The sequence below is a fragment of the Solanum lycopersicum genome, chromosome 4 (assembly GCF_036512215.1).
Source record: "Solanum lycopersicum chromosome 4, SLM_r2.1".
Lineage (NCBI taxonomy): Eukaryota > Viridiplantae > Streptophyta > Magnoliopsida > Solanales > Solanaceae > Solanum > Solanum lycopersicum.
The window spans coordinates 5,206,994-5,233,793 of NC_090803.1; the positions used below are offsets into that span (position 1 = coordinate 5,206,994).

The 26,800-nt window shown below is 26.7% G+C and overlaps 2 protein-coding genes and 1 long non-coding RNA gene across 3 annotated transcripts; all 3 read right to left on the reverse strand.

The window, feature by feature from the left end:
* Positions 1 to 688: 688 nt before the first annotated feature.
* LOC138347878 (uncharacterized) lies at positions 689 to 4,420 on the reverse strand. The gene is made up of 3 exons (XR_011220444.1): positions 3,297 to 4,420; positions 2,074 to 2,149; positions 689 to 1,167 (listed from the first exon to the last, which is right to left on the reverse strand). It is a non-coding gene; the product is annotated as an uncharacterized lncRNA (long non-coding RNA).
* Positions 4,421 to 8,015: 3,595 nt separating this feature from the next.
* LOC101246239 (zinc-finger homeodomain protein 2-like) lies at positions 8,016 to 9,511 on the reverse strand. The gene is made up of 2 exons (XM_004236652.5): positions 8,829 to 9,511; positions 8,016 to 8,455 (listed from the first exon to the last, which is right to left on the reverse strand). Exons 1-2 carry the CDS (start codon positions 9,370 to 9,372, stop codon positions 8,256 to 8,258), a joined length of 744 nt encoding a protein of 247 aa, XP_004236700.1. The 5' UTR covers positions 9,373 to 9,511; the 3' UTR covers positions 8,016 to 8,255.
* Positions 9,512 to 20,043: 10,532 nt separating this feature from the next.
* Positions 20,044 to 21,223, reverse strand: LOC101247604 (uncharacterized). Its single transcript, XM_004236657.5, has 2 exons — positions 21,117 to 21,223; positions 20,044 to 20,981 (listed from the first exon to the last, which is right to left on the reverse strand). Exon 2 carries the CDS (start codon positions 20,971 to 20,973, stop codon positions 20,461 to 20,463), a length of 513 nt encoding a protein of 170 aa, XP_004236705.1. The 5' UTR covers positions 20,974 to 20,981; positions 21,117 to 21,223; the 3' UTR covers positions 20,044 to 20,460.
* Positions 21,224 to 26,800: the final 5,577 nt, after the last annotated feature.

A 26,800-nucleotide genomic window follows, 5' to 3' on the forward strand; every position in this document is an offset into this window, starting at 1 on the left:
GTTTTCTACCCCTTTTCGGCCTACGTGGCACTAGCTTAAAAAAAAATCAACCGGCCTTGAACCCGCAAAATAGTGTCACATAAGTCAAAAAGAAGTATAAAATTATTGATAAAATAAGTTTCAGAGGGTAATAGAACCTTAGTATAGTATAAGTGTGTCTCTGAGATTTCGGGCATAGGTTGATGGGATACTTGTGCATTATCCCAAAAAAAATTATCTTTTTTATTTATATTACTTTACTTAGTATTTCCCTTCGTCTTATTTTGTTTAATATTTTTTCTTTTAAAATTGATCACAAGAAAAGATATTATTTTATTATAATTAAAAATAATTTTACTTTGAAATTCATTTTTTATCTTTTATAAAATAATTTATAACATAAATATCCAAAAAATTTCAAAAGTCTTTTTTTTTTTAGTTAAGCATCATATTAAATCAAAGAGTACCACATGAAATATGGAGAGAGTGAATATTTATTTTCTCCACTTCTCATTTAAAATCATAAACAAAAAAAATACTCCTCAAAAATTATATTTCTAAACTTTATTTGCACTTTAAAAAAAAAAGAATTAATTGTAAGTACAATAAAACAAAATATAACTATTTTAATTTTTTTTTATATATTAATTATCTTTTTAATTATTGGAAACAATAAATAATATAGGACCCGGGGGGGGGGGGATAGTGAGTTAACAGTAAAAAAGAAGTGATGTGATTTTCTCTGTGTTTCAACAATTCCAAATACAGAAATATATGTGTCACGACCCAAAATCACGAGTCATGATGGCACCTATATTCCCAACCAATAGGTAAGCCAACCAACATATTTTTAACAAACTTAACTAACAAAGAAGTGAAAAGACAACAATTTCCAAATCTCCAACACTGAGTTCTTATAAGTATGAATGCGGAAAACTGAAAAAAAAAAAAAGTACTACCCAAGAAATGGTGTCATGAGTACAAGAGCTTCTAAAATACGATGCAAGTCTGAAACTAAAAAGGCAAATCTAACATAAGGGATATCCAGTCTGAATACTGAATAACAGAATAAGTAAAAGATAGAGGGAGGTGTGGGCCACGGAACAGCCAAGCAGCTCACCACAACTCCAAGAACTTCAAGCCGGACTCAATTTGCTCCACGAGATGTGCTCCTACTCGGAATCGAATCTGCACCACAAAGAGTGCAACAAGCGTAGTATGAGTACGAAACCACGTGTACCCAGTATGTCTCATTGACCGACAACGAAGAAGTAGTGACGGGAGTTATATAAGAAAATAAATTCTTAGATTGTACAAGTATATATATATATGTTACTATTTAAGTTTCATCAATAAAGGAAATCAACATTTAATATTTTCCAAACACCAAACGAAACATATAGTCATCAAGAACGAATGATGGGATGAAATGCAATGCAATATGATGCCATGTAATGATATGTCTCAGAATACCAGTACTCACTCAACCGTATATACATGATACTCCTCGGAAATACATCGAGAGTTCATGACCCATGGGGGACTCGCGAGGTCCATATACCGACACGGACGATCTTCACGTGTCTGTGCGGACGATCTCAACGCACTATCATAATATCAAACAATTTTCGCACGGACGGTCTCCACGTGCCCAAATTACAATCTCAACATCTCACCATCCCCAGCACGGACGATCTCCACGTGCCCAACTTATACTCAGTCTCATCTCGATGCATGTGCACAATATTGTTTCAATAGAGGGAATGATGATGCATCTCAATCAATCAATATGAATATAATACATAACCACCTCAATTATCTCAACTATACGGGTGAAATAAATAAAACACAATCACACAAGGAATTCAAGTCAATAATATATCAGCTAATGCCAATATGCTTTGGCATTCTCAAATTTCAATCCACATTCTATAATAGTATTTTCTTTTTTTATAACACCGGTACTCGTACCAATGCCCGTCACACCATTGATACGAGACCACCATCTTTCCCCCTTACCCCTTTGTCTATTTTCATTTTTAATTTTTTAATTAGGAAAACGTCCCTCAACAAGTCTAAAAAGTCTTAACATACCTCAAGTGCCGAATTCGTGTCACGAATCTTTAAGATAGTTCCTTCCCTTTTTGCAAAGTTCCGGAATGTTCACGATCTATCAATGATGCAATGTAAGTAAGTAAGCGAGTTTGTAGGCATTCAAATTCTTATATGCCTATCATAGACCCTAAAACTCACTCATATTTTTAACTAAACTTCAAATCTTGATATAATTTCAATGCCAAAATTATCATACTTGTCAAATTTCAAGTCTAGAGTTAAGCCTCAACTCATCTAAATATCATGAATTTAATGATATTCATCAAGACGATACCACCAACATTGATTAGCTATACCCATATATATAACTTCAAGGAGTAAATTATATGAAAAATTCAAAACAAAATAAAGTGACCAGGGAACTACAAAGATTCCCACTTATGTGCAGACGTATATGATTGCCAATGATCTTTTTTTTTTCTTTTCATTATTTGTTCATAAGTGATTATGCCTAATCATTATTCAATGATTAGGCTTGGTATAATTTATATAAATAATTCCCTCCTTCATTATTTGTTCATGAACGTGATCACCTTTCCAGCTTCTGTGAAAATTAACAATTTCACGTCCTTAAATGCTTATCCCCAGAAACTTGATCAATATAATTAATTACTTACTCCATTAATCTTCTTCCCCTATAATCTAATAATACTCAATACAATACCACACGACAGGATACCATATTCATACATTATACTTTCTAATCCAATAACTAATAATTTAATTGGTAATTTTTGAGACAAAAATAATATCTAACTCGAACCACTGATTTCGACATCAGAAGCATCGCATGAGTATTAAAAAGGTAAAATTTTCCCTTTACTTCACTTTTCATCCATCCTATTTATTCATTCCTAATAACAAACTAAAATTTTATTTACGTCCTAGGGACCACATCGAACAACAACAATCCAGAATTGACTTATCCATTAATTTGTTTCAACCCAAAAACACTTCCAGCAATTCCTACTAACATTAAGATCATCCAATCATATACAAATTTCAAAATATAATTAAGCTCTTAATTTCACTATCTATTCATTATAAAGTTTGCCCATTACCCAATTAATTTCCACGTAAAATACCACCAAATTGAAAACTTCCCCCAACTTCCCTTTTTGATTTTTACGTTCCCACACACATTATTTCAACACCCAGTATCTTAAATACCATTACAAAGAACTAACGTTGAAAACCTTTACCTGAGTGAAGTCTTCCCGTCTGTAGGTTGATTATCGCCGCTTGGGTAGTTTCTAACCCCCACCCCTTTTACTTTCTGAACAAGAGTATGTTAACTGTGAAACCCCACTAATCTATTATCTAATTATTTATTTAATAAAAGTTTCATCAATTGGGTACTCATAGTTATCTTATTGTTTAAAAATACCCCTTTAAATTTTCAAAAGGAGTCAAACTAGTCCTAGTTCTCAAAACGACCTAGCGGGTTGTTACAATATGCCTTATATAATTGGTTTCCTTCCAGCTGACAATAACACATAAATACTGAAAAAATTGTAATTTGTGAGTCTGCAAAGTGCAAACCCTAATAGCAGGGTAGGTACTGGTGGCAGTGGGGGAGGGTGTTTGGTACTTGGAAGGTGGATAACAAACATTATTAGTGTAGTCTTAAAAGATCGGAACAAGGTAGATTATACGTAGATCTTATTCAAATTTTATAGATAAAGATATTATTATTTGACAGAATATTAGTGAGAGAAGTATTGAAAATACTGTCGAACTTGACATATATTATTAGTTTTATTTTCGAATAACCTTAAGAATACTTTTCTACTTGATTAACTAAATTTAGACTATAAAGGCATATTCAATCTGTCACATGACATAATTAGTGGTCTCGAACTCTTGTAGGAGCATGAAACTAAAAAAGTTGAAGGAAGCGTTGAAATCACACCTCTAGAACTTGTGAGAATTTAGGATATAGTTCACTCATGTTGAAAGATTAGAGGCGTATTTAAGTTCAATTAATCAAGTAAAAATGTGTTTTTAAAGCTGTCAATAGTTCAGAAACGAAACTAATAATTTGCATCAGTTAATCAGGGATATTCTCAATAATTCTCTCATCCTTAGTTCAAAACAAATCGTCCAAGAAAAAAGAAGCAATAGAAATGCGTGAAACAATAAATAGTAACAAAAAAAATATATATTAGCAAAACAATATAATAACAAATAATAATATAATCAAACTAAACGAAACATATAATAACAAAAATCAAAACACAAAAATTAATAAGATTGATACTACGATTACTATTGGTACATCAAGACAATGCATTCTTGTGGCCCTACTAGTATGGACACTTTCACACTTCGAACTACTAACCTTCTACTTTACTCGTTTGATACATATTTGATTTGAAGTTTAGCTAATTTCAAAATTATTTTACTCCACCATTCATCTAAAAAAAAATGGAATTGCTAGCTATTAATCTCATATGAAAAAAATGAGATAAATAATTTCATGAAATATCCTTACATATATTTATCCTGCAATACGTATTAAAGGGATCTTTGAATAAAAATATCAATAGAAAATTTTCAAACATAAAAATTTTTAATCTAGAAATAAGACAGATTATTTGTTATAACTATAAAATACATTTACATTGTCGATAACTATTAGTTAAACTCTTGAATATAAATATTTATGTGCATGTAATATTCATTAATTTGACGTAAACCCCTCGGAATTATTTGTGATGGAACATATTGTCTAGTCATATGTCTTTCAATCCGAGTTGGCTATACATGTTTTAAGGGATCACATGAATTCCGTCAGTGCTTTAAAGGACTTTTTGTTTTTGCAGTTCTGCAATTCTTGCTAACTTGTATACTACACAATTATTTTCTGCCTCTTTATAGCTTTTTTGTACTCTTATTTGTTGTCTTCTACTTTAGTATTTAATCAAGGACATGTAAGAGCACATGTACATGGAAATTATTCGTGATTTTAGATTGATTTAACTCATATCTTAAAAGTTAATTCGAAAAATAAAAGTATCATTCAAGTTGTATAAGGAGTTAAGCATGTAGGTCACGTCTAGAGCCGTGTGTACAATCGTGGACCGTGAGTATATTCACAATCCTCACATGACTAGGGTTCAATTAAGATAAAATGAAAGATAACTCAAAAAAAGAAGGATTATCTAAATATCTAAATTATATAATTAAGAATTTCGGGTTTGATTTCACATATCTAGGTTAGATAAGGGAAATTCTTATCGCGCACACATATTTGATGTTTAAATATTTAACGTACAGACTAAAGCATGCACGTTCATGAATTAAAATTATGTTTATAATTTCTCAAACATTCGAGATTGTATGTATTAAATGAACTTTAAACTTAACTCAAGTTTCAAAAATATAATTCGAAAATGAGAAAGATCCCTCAAATCATATAAGAAAGTCCTCGAATCTTGTCCTGGGATGATGTTGACAATTCATTGGGTTTATATTCGAGAAAAAAATGATGAACAAAATGGTCCTTAATTGATTGGGAAGATTTGGAACTGACAATAACCATCTGATACATAATCATATATTATATATATGAGCGGAACTAGTATGCTAATTATGAGTTTGATTGAACTCAATAATTCAGATTATATTTTTATAATTGTGTCGAAAAATTCATAGAATATGCATAATTTAGAACTTATGGATTGTAATATAATCTTTCCACATAGTATGAATAAACTTCTCAGGTTGAACTTACATTTCTCGATTATATAACAGAGAGGACGAACCAACATTGTTACTTTGAGTCATTTTTTATGGTCAATTTGATTGGTAAATAAATTTGGTGAATATAAATAGTAAAGTAGTAATTGATGAAGTAATAATAAATTTTATATTCGTGAGAATAATCATTATATGAGATATAAATGATTTTAAAAGTTGTGATTGAATTATAAATTTGATTCATATATGAAATAAATGGTTAGTACTTAGTAGATACAAATGTGGATAAAATAAAAAATTGTGAGTCAATTTATGTATTTGACAAAATCTTGATTTGAAATTTTTAAATCATGATTTGTAAAGAATTTAAAATTTCGTCTCACAATATGAAATTATGAGATAAAATCAACATAAAGTCACATGTTCAAATATTAATTTTATCTCGCAATATAAAATACATGTCCAAATGCCTACTTAGTCTTCAACTATGGAATCGTACAACTTTTGTATTTCTTTATTGACAAATTTTAATAAAGTATCTCGAACAAAAAGCATTTTCTTTCTATAAGAATTAATGTGATATGTATCTGAATTAGTTAAACTCATAATAAGACAAATCAATGGTTATAAGATCACCTTAAATTGAATTGATTCTCTTAATTTGGATGCAAGTAATTTTATCTTAATTATAAGTCTTACTTACGTAGTATCACTTTAGTGTAATATTTGAATTTAAGTTATATATATCATTAACTTAAAAAAAAAATTAAACAATAAATTCACCAATAGGATACTCATTTACAACTATAATATATATGATCTTTTTATAATATGAGACTCAAAATCTTAAAAATAAAATTCTATATATTATTTGCTACGATAAATAAAAATAACTCAAATTATAATAAATATGGATCTTTCATGTAACAAAAGTACAAGAAGAAGAAATTAAATTATGTAGGAATATTATAATGCATGCTACTGATATGTTGCAGTAGTGCCCACATGTTTCTTTTAAAATATAAAAAAAGAAAAAGTTATTAAGGAATGAGAAGAAGAAGCAAAAAAAAGAGAATAAAAAGAAGATTAAAGTTATTTTTTAAAAAAAAAAAAAGAAATGGAATCAAGCTTTGGATCTATCGACTTTCTAGAATATATTGTGATTATATTAATTTCCAAAATTTTCATTTCCAAGAATATTTTTTATTTATAAAATATGAAAAATAATTAATACTATTATTACTATGCTTATTTCAGCTCTTACCTTCCCTAGGAAAACTGCATGTACATTCATCAATGATCAAACATTTTTTGTTCTTTTTCTACTTTCTTAATTCCCTTCACCTATGACAAAATCAATCATTTTTTATTCTTTTATAATAAAAATGTAAAAAAATATACGAGTATCCTTAGATTATTATCGAAATTTCAGATATATACTTTAATTAAAATAAGGTCTTATTATCTTCTAAACTTATTTTTTTTGAAATTTTGTGCACCTTTTGTCTTATGTGATACACTTCGTGACTCCACACAATTGAGACGCGTAAAAGATATTTGGATGCCAAGTAAGCCAAAAAAATACATAAAATTACCAAAAAAATAAATTTAAAGGAATAATAAAACCTTAGTTTAATTAAATATGTCTCTAAAATTCAGTCATAATTTAGGAGATGCTTGTGCATTTTTCATAAAAATATTAATAGTAATAAGTTTTCTCTTAAATACTCTACTAATATGAGAGTATTAAAAAGTTTCAAAGAGAAAAAGATAGTATTAAATTTTTATCGACAAAGTTATTTGATATTTAACATAATACTTCCATTGTTGATTTGTGGTGTTCGCTAGCTAACCAGCATATATAACCATTCTTTTCTTTGATTAAGAATTGAACTTACTTTAATTTGTCAAATTTAGATTCACATATTACATACTTAACCTATTTTTGAGGGTGACGATTTCAATTTTTTTTTTAAAAAAAAGAACTTTCTAAGGGCTTGAAACCAACAAATCAAAACTTATTCCGATTAAGAATGAAAAAATTTCAAACCGATGGCATTACCCTTTGACATATATATTGTGCACACATAAGAAGTAAAATACAATATTGCATTTAACATTCCCACCATTTACATGCACTTCAATTATTTTCCAAGTTAACAAGTGGAAGTGGAATTAGAAGAAAGGAGCCTAAAATTTACTACCACTAAGAAAAAATATGAAACATCGAAAACAGTTTCATCATCTCACTAGATAGAAATAAGGTCTTATCTGCATACATTTTATCATTTTTCATATCTTATTTGTGAGATTATACTGAATATATTATCATTGTAACCAGCTAATTAACATACATAGTTTCCCAAATACAAAATAAGTACTTAATTACTCAATATCTAACATTAATATTAACAAAAATACCTAAAAATAATGGGATCTTTTTTTTTGTTTGTTTGGTTCTAGGGTTTTTTACCAAGTGTATGCTTGTTGTTATGCATCCAAACTTTGAACACTTGCCTTGTAATTCCAGTCTCATTGCACAATTGCTGCACCAATTCTTCATCTTCCCTTTGTATCCTCCAACCTAATTTATCAGCCAACTCTTGCATTTTATCCTTCTGTACTTGGCTAAATTTCGTCCGAAAACGCTTCTTCGAACCTAATTAAAATATAATTAAGTAAATAAAAATATTTTTATCTAACATTATCACTAATTAAAACCGTTGCGTTTTGCATCGCTAACGTATATGTCCTCTTTTGTGATTCGCATAATTTAGAGGCGGAATGTGAGAAATTATCAATTAAAATAAATACAATTTGCCTAATTTAAAAGACGAAACTCTAACAAGAAATCTATCGTATAATTAAATTGTATTAAACATTATATTTTTAATTAAGTGTCTTTTTGCACTATAAGAAGCAAAATAGATACGAAATAGTTTTTGCTAGAGAATTATATTTTTTTATTTTGTTGGACATGAATATCAAAAAGTCAAGCGAAAATAGAAATTTGAGCTAAGAAAAATTACTACCTCCGCTGTAATTTGGGTGGGAAATGTCCTCCTGATCCTCACGATATCCACCGGAAGTCGACGGCAAAGCTAACGGCCGCTGATTTGGCGCCACGTGGTACTGTAAATACCCGCAAGGTGGCGGTAAGGTTCTGTAGTAAGTCGGCAGTTGATTATGTGAGTGGTAAACAAACGGAACCGGTTCACCGCCGACGCCGGCGGCGGCGGCGGCGATAGGCGGCGGTGCAATTTTCCGGTGGAAATTGCGGTGACAGTTACAAGCGGCGCATTTGAGTGAATCAATTGAGCCGTCTTCGCCAGCGGGGAGAAACTCGCCGCAGCCGTCTACGGCGTGGCCGCCGATACCGACGGCGTGGTTTTTTAGGCACTCTTTGTATTTTGGCTTGTTGTTTGTCCAGAGCTGAACGGCTGTTAACGGCTCGAGCTCGAGTTGAGGACTCGGCGGCATTTTTGTTGTTAAGTCGGAGTTGTCGAGTGAGTCGTTGTGACGCGGTGCAGCTGCGATTTCTTCATCTCTTTGCTTCTGTTGATCCTCAAACTCCATCACTTCTTCTTTAGCTAAAGCCTAAATTCACCACTTTAATCATACGGAGTATATAAATAGTGAAGGTTATCTCTACGGCTTCGAGCGGAGTTATGAGATTTTTCGAAAACAGTTTTTTTATTTCGAAGAGATATAGTGATAAAAAATACAAATATTTATTTATCGTTTTTTTTTTGCTCAGTGAGATTTTATCAGATATATTTATATTGTTGCATCTCTATGAGTCTTTTTAAAAGTCGGTTCATACAATATTTTGCCTACGACATTGTCTTTTTTCTGATTAGATGTAGTTATTTTTATTTGTTATATTTTATTTTTTTCACTAGTCAAAATCGTTAATTATTTTTAGAGTTAAATTTAGATGTTTGAGAAATTGTACGAAGAGTATTATGTTTTATGTCTCAATTTAAGAATTTTTTTTTTAAAATCTGTAATATAAATTAAGTCATATACATTTGTCATTTCGTGTAATCGTAAATAATTCTATTAAAGATAACTTAAATATTGTAAAGTTGAATTATTATTCTATCGTAATTTACTTGATATATTTTTTTTCGAGAATCACATAGTTTAAGTTTGACGGAAAAAATGTGCAAAAAGTCTTTATTTTTTAAAGATAAAATTTATATGTATATATAAAGTACATAAAAAAATAATTATCAATCCAAAATATTTAAAAGATTAGTAAAAGATAAAATTGTTAGAATTTTGAAATTTGACAATGTGTCATACAAATTGTGATGAAGAAAATACAAAATATGTAAATGTGTCTTTTTTTAAAATTAACTAAAAAAGATAAATCATATAAATTTAAATAAAATTTATTTTAAAAAATCTAACTAACAAATATATAACAATATAGTGACATTATATTTTAAGATATTAATCGAAATTTAAATAATTTTGATTTTTTAAAAAACGGAACAAGGTAAAAAGCTACCAGCAACTATGAAATGCCGGTCTTCTGGATTTTTATTTGTTACGTAGTTTTTATTTATTACTCACTTTATTTCAAAAAAGAATGACCCGTTTTCTTTTTAATCTATATAAAAAAATGACCCTTTTTTTGCAACATTTTAATTTTAATTTTTCACATAACATGTTTGAGAACACAAGATTAAAAAGTATTTTGGTACATTAATATAATTTTAAAATAAACCACAAAATTAAAAAAATTATCTTTTTTTTCTTAAATTCTATTTCAAATCAAACTAAATCAATGTTTTTTAAACCAAGAAATTACATGCTATTGTACGCAGTAACTAATTTCTCAGTTGACTTGTCTAGTAGTAGAGTAGTAGTTTTAATATAAAAAAAATTATCTCATTATAATTTCCTAACCACATAATTTGAAAAATAATAGTTGAATTGTGTTTAAAGTTACGTGTAGTATAATACATAAAAATAAATATAACTTGACATTTAAAATTATCGTTGATTGATGTTATTTAAAATTTGATTAAGATATTTATATATGCATTATGCCTATTAATTTTCGTACAAAATTTATACTTATTTAAAAAATATACTTAGTATATATATATAACAATTAATAGTTTAGAATCTAATATTAAAAAGAAGTTAGATTTATAATATTTATAATTTAATTTAAGTCTCAGCTCGAAAAATCATTTTTTTATAATATATTTTACCGTTTTTATTACATATTTTATATTCAAACTATACTTTAAAATTCAATTAACTCAAAATTATATTTTTAAAAAATAATTATAAAAACTCTACTTCAAAATATTTAATTAAATATATATAATATTATCATTTCACCGTAATTTTTATCGATTACGTCTACAAATTTTTATTATATTGATGATAAATCACATTCTTCCCCTTTTGCACAATAAATAATATCACACTTTTCTTAACCTAAAATTTCCCAAACTAATCATCCCTAATCTAAACCAATTATGTTATGCATATTCCAACAAATTTATATATGACTTTCATTATCTTCGTACTTATTTTGATCTGTTTTATTTGAAAGAGGACCTTTAAAAAAAATATTTATAACGTATGTTTTATTTCTTCAAATCTTATTTATATTAAATAAATAATTATTATTGTTATTAATTATAATATTACATATAAATTCAGAAAAATTTACTAATTTTTACTGAAATATTATATATTTATATTATATTTATATAAATGTTTAATTGAAAATCTAATAAATAAAATGAATAATGAATTGAATGATAATAATCAACGCAAACTAAATAATCGGATAGAAATAATGTAAACTAGTCCCAAGAAAAATATCCGATTATAGAGACATACAATAGAGAGGAGTTTGCACAATAAAACAATAATCAAATTATAATTTATACTCTATATTGAATAAATCAAGTTTAAAGAGATCTAGTTATAATATCCCTACATTACTGATAAACATCAAATCTCAATTCATTTTATATTATCTTTATCGTTCGAAAGAAATTATTTACTTAATTTAAATATAAAATAATTTTTTAAAAGTATTTTTTATTCAATAAAATCTTAATTAATTTAAATTCGCATTCACTAAATTCAAACGCAATAAAAAAACAAAAGTACTACTATTTTCTTTAATTTGCATGAGTATTAATTACCTTTTCACATATTTCTAACTTCAGTTTCTTTCTCTTGCCAAAAAAAAAAAGTTATTGGCCTCTCCGGTTATTGATTTCTAAATTAAATATAGACATAATATTTCATTTATATTTAAGATTAATTCTTTTCATATTATTAAAAAATGATTAAAAAATTTCAACTATACGTTCTCTTATTATTATTCTTTTTAGTTTTATAAATCTTTAAAAAAATTATTTTGACGCATCAAATTAGTGTATCTCGCGCATCAGATTAGTGTATCATTATATAATGTACTTCAGATTAGTGTATCATGTATAAAATAATAATGTATCTTATTTAACGACAAACGTATTTCGCGAATTATAGTAGTATATCAGCGCTTATATTATTATATTAGCTTGAGAAATTTTTGAAATTATAAACTTATAAGAAATAAATAATAATTTTATAAAATATATAATTTCTGTCATTTGCCCTATTTAAAAAATATAATACTAATAAATTTTTATAAACATTTAAATTAGTAAAAATCAAATAATATAAAACGGAATGAGCTCATTCAAACAAATTATTCATTTAATTTTACCATGTGGTAAAAGTAAAAGAGCATGGGAGTGGGTTATGTAGGGGACCATAAAAATTGTTGCTCAAGAAGAGTACATGAGTACACTGTGTCTTCTGCAAAGCAGCAGAGTACTCCACATTTTAAAACAAATATTATTGGATAAAAATTTATTCGTACTCGATATATTAATAAAAGCATAAAAGTATTTATTTGCAAGTACATTTCGTATTTTATTTTATTTTTTATATAATTTGATATAAATATTCAGTGTGATAGCTAAATGGAATTATTAGTTGCATGTTTAATATAGAAGTTGGGAATTATTATTTTTGAACCAACAATACCTTACTTTTCCTAATTAAGTAATTCCTAAATATTATCTCTTGCGAGATTTGACTCCATCATAAAATTATATTTATAAAAATTGAATTTAAAACTTGAAAACATAGGAATTTAATCAAAATTAAGTTATAATTGGATATTAAATTAATGTTTGTACAAATGGTAAATGAACTTTTTAAAGATATTTGAACCAGACTAAACCTACTAGATTTTACCAAATCATAAGATATACTCGAATTATGTTCTTATATACACGTGTTAGTGTAGTCGAAAAAGTAGTTAGCACTTCGCTAGAAATAATTTTTAACGATAATTAATTAATAATAATAATTTTATTATTATGAAATATATTTTTTAGAGGCAGTTACTCGTGATTTTGATATTTTATTTGTTTAGCACTTTTTGTAAATGTTGTTAAAATATATAGCAACATTGTATCTAATGATAATTGATTAGTATCAATAAAAAAATTAAACTTTATATTAATTAATATACATGTTCATTTCTCTAAAAATTGTTTTTGTTGTAAGACGAATTAATTGAGTAAGGTGGTTTAAATTTAAAAACTCTCTATATGCCTTTTCAATCAAGTTTGCCATTTTGCAGTTCGGCCTGGATCAATTATTGGTCAAAATTAAATTAAAACAATTAATTTTAATTTTTCAAAATTAAATCAAGTATAATATATAATTGTTGGTTTGATTGCTATCGATTTCGATTCGATTATTCAGGTATAAATCATGTACAAAAATAAGAAAAATGATTCATTTAAAATGAGAAAAATATTATGACAACAATCTATTCAAAATGAAAAATAATTAAAATGATTTATATTATAGAACTTTCAATTAGGAAACTTATTGCAAATAAAGCTTTAAAATTCACCATTGTAACCTAGAAGGTAGAGATATGACAATTCTAATTCCATCAAAAATTATCAAGGATGAAATAAATAAGAGAAATGTTCTTGTTTTGGATATTTTTGTTTTCATAAATAAATTAAAAATAATTTTTTATCAAAATATATTTAAGATTTTTAAAACACACACACACACATATATATATATAACGTATATGTAATGATAAGATATATGTATATGATTTATCGATTCTATTCGATTATTTTTTTCTATTTTCTCAAATAAAATCAAAATCAAACCAATTTTTTTGAGTTTAACTCGATTTTATTCAAATTATGGACACCCTAATCTATGCTAATGTAACATTTACCTCTCTTAATTTTATTTAAAGGCTTTTACACTTAAATAACATTTGTATTATATTAAAAGAATAAATTAATAGCGATTGTGAATTTTCTAATCTATCAAAAATATACACACGTTAGTGTGTGCTCATGATAATATGTGATGTTAAGTGCATTAATTCTTTTATGTGTTTGTAGGTGAGGAGAAATGAGAGGGTTAGTTGTTGACTTACGTTCGAACTGCTATGCTACATTTAATGTTCTTCTACTTATTGTCTTCTAGTAGTAAATAGTTTTATCTTCGTCATTCGTTTCGACGACGTGGATTGGGATGAAATAATTTGAATTTCGTCATTTTTAATTATAGATTTTAAGTTTAATTTTATAGAAATGAAAGATTTTTCATTAAAAAGTATTGTATTTTAAAATGAATCTTGTAATACGTGAATTTAAATTTAATTATGTTTGTATGTGAATGCTAGATACTTCTTTATGAACAAGGTTTGAAACATTATCTTTATTTGCACTTTTGTTTTTTATAGACGTATAAACTTTGTTCGTGTTAATTATGTGATGATATTTGATTGAGTACGAATTTAAGAATGAAAGAAAGAAATATTTTGAAAATTATTGACCTAAAACAAATTGTACAAGATGTTTGACTATTTTATTATTTTTTTCAAGGTAATACAGAAAGTGTAATTTTGTTTCTAAACATAAAAATATATTATTCTTTGTTTAACAGACTAAAAATTAAGAATATCATATAAAATTAAAATTAAGAGAACATATTTAACCCAAGAGAAAATATTTATTAGTTAATGATGAGAACATGTTTTACATCAACTAATATCGGAGAATAAATTTTTGTTCCATTTTACATAGTTCTAAAATAAATCTAACTATTTTTTTTTATATATCTTTTTTCAAAATATTCACCAATTCATGTAGGAATGCCTACCAAATAACACACTAGCATTGATTAGTATTAACATTTTGCTATATTGGGAGGAATAGTAAGTTTGATGTGGTAGTTCATATTTTACTATGCCTCCTAGTTGTTGTAATCATATCATTTAATTGGAGAAAATTAAAGTTTCCAATGTGACTTCTTGGTTATTTGAAATAGGACACTTTTTAGCTTAAAGAAGGAAAATTAAATGTACTTATTGCTCCATCTCCTATAATAGGTAATGAATCTAATGATGTAGAAATTTGTGGTTAGGTTGTTAACAACAATGTTTATGTTAGGATTTCAATTATTTTCAATTATTTCTTCAAAATTCGTGATTATATGTCTTACGTTCAAATTCTGAGCATGAAATTATTATTGTTCGAAAGTATTTAATCTTATAATGTTAAATTATTCGATGCGAATTCAAATTTAATCAAAATTTAGTATGACTATCAATCATATAACGAAAAACGAAATTCGATTTTCAAACTATTACTTGTGACATTGTTTGCTCTACTCTTTATAGTCTTTTGAGCCTAAGGTCCTAAAGGTCTATCTATTCATGGAAGTCACTTTATAGACTTCTAAGCGTGGATGCTACGACAAGAATTTAGTAATTACTAATGTGCTTGATCCAATGAACCACATCACGTTCTTTTAATAAAATTAGTTTGATTCGCACCGTCGAAAATTGCAGCGGGATGGATGGACTTCATTTTTATGAAATTTATTTTAGTAGAGTGTTCTTTCATTTAAAGAGATTTACATTATTCGAAAATGAATTACTTGATACTCTAATATAAATAATAATTTTCTTTCATTTAAAGAGATTTACATTATTTGAAAGTGAATTACTTGATACTCTAATATAAATATTTAAGCACACGAATAAAAATCACAAAAGTAATTTTTTTGTTATCATGATGAGTGGGGTCGGGTTTGACCAAAAAGGGTGGATGCAAACTTAACAACAATTACCAAGTCCGAATTCATAATTTTTGAACAAATATAATTGATATAATACTAAAATTTACGAAATTTAAAATTTCGAAATCGCTAAATTTCAATCTAGTACTTTGACTTTAAAGATTCATTTTTCGTGAATAATGTATGAGAATATTGCTGATTCTTCTGGAATGTTGTGGGGGTAAAAAAAAAATATTTTTTAAAGAAAGAGATAGGGTCTGTTGGGGGAATGGGGGTTGGTAGAATGGAAGAAGGGGAAGGGGTTCTCGAATGTGAAAAATGATTTAATAAATATGAAATAATTATACGATGAGTTGTTTAAAATGAAAATTTTATAAAGTAACGATAAAAGTGAGTTATCTCTCAACTTTTCTACTTGGTGTGGTGGTTGATGAGTGAAGGCCCATTGGGCTGGTTGCATACACCAATTAAGCCCAAAACTTAACCTAATAGTACCTTCAAAGCCCAAATGGTCTTATTATTGAGGAAATGATATATATATATATTACAACTTATAGTTATAATTAGCAATAAATAGCCCAACATTAATTAATATTTAATAGACAAATATAAAAAGGAAAAATAACTTAAATACACAACTATAATTTTTATATTCTCTAATTTTTCTTACTTTTTTTAAATATTATATAATTTCTTTTTTTTTAGTGTAATTTTTTAGATACATTACACTCTCTCTCCTATAATACACATTTACCAATTTTAATGCCTATTTTTTCTCCATTAAAACACTCAACCTCTTAAATTAGTTTTTGAATTTTAAATTTTATCCATTTAAACACTCAACCTTTTAATCAGCTTTTTAATTTTGAATTATTAAATTTAAATAATTTTAAATAAAAGACCAAATTTTAAAATTTTGAACTTCAAAATTCAAAAAATCAGGAAGCAAGATAACTTCCATATCTTTCTACCGTTTTGTTCTTACTTCCATATCTTTTGCTTACACACCAAAAACATAAGAACCAGTGCCTCTTGCCTTAGAAGAAGTTAAGGTAATAAAAACAAGTAGACAATCTTCATCTCATCCCAATACATTCTCCTAGTTACCACTTCCCCTTCCTCTAGCATCAACTTTGCATAAGGTCAAACAGGACTCAAAGAGTTAAAGTTTGTTAGGCCTACATTGTCTCGGGTTAGTATTTTGGTACTTAAAACTGTTGTTGAAATTAGTAAAATTTTTAAGGAATCTAGTGTGCTTGCTGATACATTTGAATAAGTGTGTATAGTGTTTTAGATGGTGAATTGATACATGAATTTGTTGTGTATCATAATATTTTATATGTATCATGAAATTTTGAAAATTGTTATAATGTATCATTCAATAAGTTTAGTAAATGCGTCATCAACTGTGCTTGATGATACATATAGAATCAGTGTGTACAGTGTTTAGTCAATTCACTGATACATGTAGTAGATATGTATCACATGTTTTGCATATAGTATGAATTTCTGAAAACTGATATCATGTATCAGTAAGGTATTAGTTGTTTAGTTGATGTACTGATATACGTTTTGAAAATTGTTATAATGTATCATTCACTAAGTTTAATAAATGCGTCATCAACTGTACTTGATGATACATATAGAATCAGTGTGTATATTGTTTAGTCGATGTTTCTGATACATGTATTAGATACGAAATTGAATCTCCAACAACGATTCCGTCGATTTTGTAACTTTCATTCTGCAATTCGTTCACCCAAATTTCGGAATGTCTCATCAAAATCGAAGTATTCATCTTGAAAAATCCACTGTAACAACAATAAAATTACTGTAGTTCGAAATTTAACAGATTGTTCAAAAAAATTATTTTCAAAATAGATGATATAATCTTTGTTTTTCAAAATTTGAAATTGATATCCAATTAAGTGCTGATTTTATGTTGATTAATGATATGTTACCGTAAATTTAGTTGTTTTATTACCAACATTTACTGTACCATTTTTTTCCCTTTTTTTTCTCAACAGTTTAAAATTACCATGTATCATTTACCATGTATCACTAGAGTCTAAAGTATCACGGCTCAACAAATTTAAGGAATTTTTTGTAAATACTAAATTTGTCGGGACAGAATGAAATTATTGAATTACACTATGGGATTCCTTAAATTTTTACTAAAAATTAAGCACAAAATGGCCCAAATTAATTAATGACATTTTTAAAAAATTTTTTATCTCGTATAACCAAAATCACTCAAAAACAAAAATAACGAAAACATACAAAATTATACGTACAATACGTAACTGCATAACAATTTTAAATTATGTACTTTTTTATATATTTTTTATTCGTTATTTGATATAAAAAAAATTCAATTGTATACTTGATGATATGTAGAAGAATGGTGTATTCATTCACTTAGTATTACTATATATTTATAGTTATGGTATCCCGTCCAATGTATACATATTAAAAATTAAACACTTTATATATTCATTCACTCATAGTATGTATACACTGCATTGAATCCCTTTTTTTTTTAATTAGGAAGATCATGTATGCATATATCCGTGTATTTATTCTCTTAATAACTGTATACATTTCAAATTCTTTCTTCAAAAAATAAGGATTGCACATGAAATATAAAATGCTCAATGGAAAACACACAAGTTGAATCGGATAATGAGAAGAACTTACATGACTATAAAATTTAGAGTTATGGACGGAGAATCCACAAAATTAGAATCAGAATCCCCAATTTTATGAATAATCCTAGGATAAGTTTCTTAAACATGACAATTGATACCCATAATTAATTACTATTACCTAAATTAGATATAACCTTCCATTTCAAATTAAAGCATAAAAAAAATCGAACGACAATACAAGAGGGGGTCAAAAATAGGCTAACAAGTAGAGAAATTGATGGGTAAATATCAACAAACCATCAAGAATTTGAAAGAGAAAGAGAAAAAATAAACTATGAATGAATATTTTTATAGAGTTCAATATGTAGAACTAATAAATAAGAAAGCAAATCATCTTTTAATCGAAGTAATGAAGAAGATAATCAACAAAGAAACATGATTTACAAGAATACGTATATGTATGGCATAGAAGAGAAAAAAGTGGAGAAAAAAACTACTTCTCAATAAAAAAGGACATCGTGATACCACTTTTTAAAATTATTAATTTAGAACCAACATGTTGAAATGATATCAACTTATTATGATTATGTGATTTAATAATATATAAATACATATTAATTAATCTTTGATAAGAGTAGAAGTTTATAAACAAACGCATATCGTGCCATTATTAGTTTGATATACACATTCCTTTACTGCAATGGTTCTCTTATTGCAAATCTTTTTTTTTTAGAAAAAAAAAAAGTGAAAAATGTTGTTTTGAGATTATGGTCGGACTCGGACCTATCGTGAGAAGTAAGGGTTTGTTAGAACACAACAATCTTAATCTAAATCCAATATATATTTTTTGAGATATTCACTTAATATATATACATATAATAATGAGGAACTTTCACATATAACTATTCAAAAATAACTTAATTACTCTCCATAGCTATAGTTTGATAATTACAATCCGTAGATATACGTTAGAGGTAGGAGAAAGGCGAGGGAGACTGGGAGAGAGGGAAAGCGAGTGGGAGAGAGGTGAATTGTATATGTATATATACATATGCATATGCATTTATATGGCGAGTTTGAGAGAAGAAGGAGGGAGGCGGGCGAGACCGGGAGAGGGAAGAGAGATGCGAGCAAGGGAGGACAATAATTTGTATAATTCGCATCTCGTTTGTATAATTCGCAGTACATTTGTATAATCACGTGTTTTTGTATAATTAAGTAACATAAAGTCTGTAATTATACAAATATAGTAGTACTCAAAATAACACAAACATAAATATATGAACTTTAAACAATTATATAAAATATATTATACTAATTACGTTATATAAATCATATTATAAAAAATTCAAAAACTACACGTTTATACAAACTTTAAAAAGTTATACACAAAAAAGATTGAATGTATATGATGACAAAACTGAAAAAATCAAAGGACATCTTCGTCACAAACAATCGTATACAATACAAATCATACAAAGAATTGTTACTTGTGAAGTATACAAATGTGGCGAATTATACATATACAAACGTGATTGATTATACAAACTCAAGTCAAACCACATATTAAATGTATAATATTAGTCGTGAATGATAATTATAACAACTATAACTATGATGAATAATTAAGTACTATTCGAGACCTATTAGTACTTAAATCCTCAAATCCCATAAAAATAAACAACATATGTATCATTGTCAATGCTATTCCTTGAGGCTTATTATATCACACAACATAATAGTAACCCTACTAAATCAAACAAGAACAATATCCCAAAGTTAGGTCAAACAAATAATCCAAAACAACAATACTTAAACATTATGTTATTGACTTCCAAATTTTAAAGTCTCTTTCCCTCTACTTCAAACCTCTAGTAGATTTTCCCCCCACACTTTTGATGACTTTAACATTTTGTTGACCATTCTTACTGCTAATATTTTTAATCTGCTTTCTGGAAGTATCGATCTTATCATAACCAGTAATGGGAGTTTGTCCAGACCTTAAACTTTGTGTCCAGTCAAATTTTGGTAGACGTGTACTAACCATTCCCTCCATGTTACTCGACACCTTATTAGATCTCGGACGATGTGCTTCTTTCTTGGTTTCTTTTATTTCAATCTTAGTCCCTCCTTCCATCTTTATATTTATATTCACTTCAGAGAGAGCTTTAGTAGTCGTACCTCGCGTAATATCTCTTGTACCATGATCATCAATTGATAATGATTTCTTTGTGTTATTTTCCTCTTGATGTTTGTAAAGCCTATGTAATCTTAGTGCTAATTGGCAAATTCCTTCTTTAATTTCATCCTCTAAATCCCTCTCAACATCCCTTTCGAGCTCTCCTCTAATCTTCATCTCAATTGAATTCATCTTTTCAACTAAATGCAACAAAGAAAAAAAGATATTAATTATAACTTAATTAGTTACGTAGCCTATTATCATAATCACAAAATAAATCCATCAACAATTAATAATATGCAAATAAAAAAAAAAAAAGAACCAAATGCACTTACATAGACAACTTTTGGAGTAGTATACACATTAATAGTTCATACTGAATCTTATGATAAAGTTTATTGGTTTTCTAGTAGATTTTTATATGACTAAAAATTGATGTAGACTTTTAGAGTTTTGATTGGCCACCAGCCATTTAAATTGGACTGAACAAGACATGAAGGATAATATTTAAACATGAAATGACAGTTAAAGGTAGTTATTTCAGTTGGATGATTCAAAATTAAGTGCCAAATATCACATGATATAATTGGAATTTTTGGAGGGATTTAAAAAAAAATAAATCTATGGATTTTATTAGAAAGTTTGTGTATCTTTTTCTCTAACTACTTGACTTGAAAGACATTTATTTTGGTGTCAACTTAAAGTAAAATCATGTATTTTTTTTTCTTTTGTAGTAAACTATTTTATCAATGTACATTTCACTATTGAAAGAAGCTTTTGGAATTCACTAATTTGAGTCTCAAGCTTAGCTTTATAATTGGTGATGTAACACTTTCTAAAATATTATTCTTACTAGAGTTATTTAAGTAATATTCACAAGGGAAAAGGGTCTGATATACCCCTCAACTTTGTCATTTAGAGCTGATATACCCCTCGTTATAAAAGTGGTTCATATATGCCCTTACCGTTATAGAAACGGTTCACATATACCCCTGTTGTTGCAAAATGGCTCACATATACCCTTCATTTAACGCAAAATAAAAAATTAGTTTTAAATTTATATTTCTTACTTCTAATTTTTTAAAAAAAATTATTTAGGGGTATATATGATTCTTTTATCAAAGTTCAAGGTATATTTTAATTTTTTTCATACATAAATTATTTTTTGACTTCTTTTATTATAATTATTTGAATTTCTTATTCTTATTTTGTTTTTTTCTTTCATTCCTTAGTTTAAAGAAAAAAAATTTAAACTATTTTTTTGTGTGTGTATTGTAATTTAATTTCGTATTTGAAGAAAAAAATTGGTCATCTAGAATAAGTTTTACAAGAATATTTGTGAAATATAAATAAATTTGATTATCAAAATAATAATTATAAATTAGTCATTAAAACAAAAAAAAAAGTCAAAAAAAATATGTTTGACAAGGATTAAATTTACTCATTTGGGATTATATTTTTTAGAAAAAAATAATAAAAATTTAGATCAAAATTATTATTTTTTTCATTTCTATTAGAGGAAAAGGGTATATGTGAGCCACTTTTATAACGAGGGGTATATCAGCTCTAAATGATAAAGTTGAGGGGTATATCAGACCCTTTTCCCTATTTACAATAATTAATTGGTGAACATCATGCTTTGGGCCTTACGTAGAGGAAAAAATATTAATTATATATACTGTTAAATTTTTCTATAACAATATCGTTTAGCTAAGTATTATTTAGCTGCATATTATGATAAAATATTTTTATAATATCATATAATATAACAAGAAGATTTATTGTAAAAAGAATTTTATCATTATACTGAATTACTGTTATAAAAAATGACTATTATAAAATAGATATATCTTAGTAGAATATTATTATAAAAAGTGAGGATAATGACTTCATGGATTATGTCATCGTACCCTGCAACTTTAATTTAATTTTGTCAACGTTACGTAAAACATTTCACATGTTTATATATATATATATATTGATTATTAATTAAACCCTCTATTAGGGGCTGTTTGATTATAGGGATTAGTGTCTTTATTCCGGTATAAATTTTGAAATTAAATTTATCCAATATTAATTGTGGATATTGTCTAAAATAAGAATGGAATTATATCAAAACCATGAGATTATCTACTCATATAAAAGGTAGAATTATCTATATGAGTTATAAATCCTAATTGTAACGATAAGAATATAACCTCGTGATAATTTCTTTTTTTAATCAAACGACTCCTTAAAAGAAAAAAATAACATTGAGAAAAACTATATATTTCTCTCACTTACGGTGCTAATTTACTATTTAATATCCTTATTACACTATAATAAAAATAATTTTTAACGATAAATAAATATAGATATTAATAAAGAGTCTTTACGAACATATATAAAGAATGATCATATTTTATATACGTGTTCAAAAGATATCTCTAATGTCACATTACTTCACTAATTATTGTAACTTAAAGGTAATTATTTCTTCGGATTTTTTCCCTGAAATTTTGATAAAAAAAACTTATTACCTTTTTCATCACATATTAATTATAAATAGGTATACTATTATATATCAATTAATTCTAATGATATTATGATGTGGGAAATCATTGTCTAATCTAAAATATTATTGCAATTTATAGGTAAGTAGTCATTCTCTCTAAAGTTCAAGGATGTTACATAGATAATGGAATTAATTAGCACAAAAAGTCAAAGTTTTATGTTCATTTAAAAATAAAAACTAATTCAAAAAATTAATATATATTCAATGTAAAATATTTTTATACTCACTCTGTCTCATTTTATGTGGCATTTTTCATTTCGAAATTCAAACAAGTCTATCTTTGACCATAAGTTTTTCATAGATCTTTTTAACAATTTGAATTATCAATTATTGTAACTTATAGTACTCTTTACAATTTACAAATATATAAATTTCATTTAAAAAAATTTAAAAATTTCATATGCAAATGTCCAGTCAAAGTTAAATGGTTTAACTCTCGTAAAATGAAAAATATTACATAAAATAAGACAAAATGAGTACTATTTTAATACTCCCATTTAGTAATGAGTTATAGCAGGTCAGTTTAGTTTATTCTTCGTATAACTAAACTTATCATGAACAGTTATCAGTAATCATCTCTTTTTTTTAACTTAATTAATATTGTGATAATTTTATGTTATGTATAAAAATAAAATTTATAAAATTAGGATCAGAATAAGGGAAATATAGCATTAGAAATGGGATAAAAGAATAAACCTAACAAAAGAAAAGATTCGAATCTTTGGTTTTTGAATATTCTATTTTTAAGAGAACTATTATTATTCGACATGACATAGTGCAATTAATAATAATAATTCAAAAACTATTCACTTATTTTATATATATATATATATCTAAATTTATTAAATATAAGTATTTGAATATCTTGCTTAAACTCTTATAAAATATTGTCGAAATATACTTTAATTATTAAATGTTCATATTTTAAATGTTTATTGAAAACACACCTCACATTTATGGCAACTTTTTTCTCCTAATTAATAATAGGGTGATTGTGGAATTTGTTGTATTTATTTGTCCTCTCTTGTTCCTTACAAATATGAAATTCAAAGTTGACTAACTAAAAGTAAGAAAAAGGAATTTGAATATGTAAAATTCTTGTTATTACTTTTATGTTGTACAATAAGATAAGATTTATTATAAAAAATTTATGCTTTTACGATATGAAAATACATTCTTTCCCCAAATGATACAAGGAATAAGAATAATTTTATCAACAAAAAATAAATAAGAATATTCAGGGGTGGTGGAGCAATAGGTCTTGGGTTTGAGCTCCATTAGATATGAAGTTGCATTTGTTAGGAAGCTCTCAATGTGAAACTTCCTGACGTGAATATATCCGAATATAGTCGGACTTCAATATGGGTGTATCAACACTTAAAAACAAAAATAAAATAAAATAAAATAAGTTGGGGGGTACGACAGAGGGGTTGGTCAGGCTAAGGTAATAAGCTATTGTCTCACCAATTAGGTAACCAACTTCTCCTTGATTGATATATCATTGGGTGGTCGAGCGAAGCTAGTAAATCATTGTCTTACTAATTAGCTAATTAGATGTGATTTATATTTGTTCTTTATACCGATTTAATTGAAGTTGATAATTATTATTTAAGAATAAATATATATTTTTAAAAATTGTAATGTTCGAATCAACTTACGTTCACTTGAACTAATTCAAGATTTCATTCTTTTTAACTCAAACATATATATTAAATTTAAAAGGGATAATGCACAAGTACCCCCTCAACCTATGCCCGAAATTCCAGAGACACACTTATACTATACTAAGGTCCTATTATCCTCTGGACTTGTTTTATAAATAATTTTACACCCCATTTCGGTCAATGTGACACTATTTTGTGGGCCCAATGCTGGTTGACTTTTTTTTCAAGATTGTGCCACGTAGACCGAAAATTGGGTAGAAAATTACTTATAAAATAAGTTCAGCGGGGTAATAGGACCTTAGTATAGTATAAGTGTGTCTCTGAGATTTCGGGCATAGGTTGAAAGGGTACTTGTGCATTTTCCCAATTTAAAACTTTGAATTGAAATTTTTAGCTCTAATAATTTTACTGATATCATATAATCTATGTTAAAAAAATTATATAATATGTATATAATTTAAATTTATTTAAGGCCCGATTAACAAATAGATTACTGTTATCCAGAATCAAAAATTAAAAATTTTAAATTTGCTTCTGGGAATATCTAGAACACACGCGCAATTTTTTTTAGAGTAGGCAATTCCTGTTAAGTTATACGTAGACTAAATTGATCAATAATAAATTTTGTTAAAATATTTTAAGAAGTTTTATTTTTATTGATATAGTATATATATAATCATAATAAAGAAGAAATAATTTTATTATGTACTTACATTATAAAAAAATAAACAACGAAATTAAAATTTAATAAGACCTAAGTGATTTGAATTATTAAACAATTTAAGCTTATTTTAGCTCAATTTATTACAATTGAAAAAACTTTTGAACAAATTATTTACTTAATTCAACTTATTTTGATCATCTAAATTCAATTCAATTCATCCGTATAACATTTTCGATTGTCCAAATTCAACCCAAAGTGACTCATAGGAGTACATCCTTGCACAAATGTTCATGAGCCAAAGTACCCATTGGTATTAAAGTTTGAAAGTCTCTTGAGCAATTAGAGTAAGTACCATGCATTATATTAACGTTTTAATGATTAATCCCTTCATTATATTATCGAGTCTCATTAATTTTACACGTCTATAAAAATTTTTAAAAGTATTTTACTGAATTAATATTTTTTATGGAAAAATTATTTAAATACATATTTTATTTTATCATAATCTCTAAAAATTTTAATTATATTTAAAACTTTCAAAAATCCTCTTCGTATACATCACTCTCCTCTCATGAATACATCTCTCCCCTTTCTGATACATTCCTTCCCTCTCGGGTATATTCCTCTTCTATATATTCGAAGGATGTCATATCCCTGATACATCTCTCTCCAGGTATTTGAATGTCTCCTAATGTATTCGAAAGTCCAATGATATATTTAAAATTAATAAATTTTAAGAGATTCTTGTAATTTGAAAAAAAGTAGTGAGATAATATAATTAGATTTTAACACTATAAGATTTTGTAAATTATACTTTTTTTTGTTTTTCACTGAATGCTTGGAATTCACATTAGAGCCTGACTAAATCTAAATCGCGCAATAAAATCCATTTTAAAGTGATGCTTCTAACATACATGATTTCTCTACACGTAGGCGCAAACTCAAAACTCTAATTAAGGGCGGAGATGATGTTTTAAAATTTTAAAATTAACTAATATTATCTCCTCTTACTTTTACTAATTATATTTTAATTCTCGAAAATCAAGCTGTATTAACATTTATTAATATCTTAAAAAATATTATTTTATCATATTAATACGAGAAGTATAATTTTTAAATATTTATAACTTAAAAAAT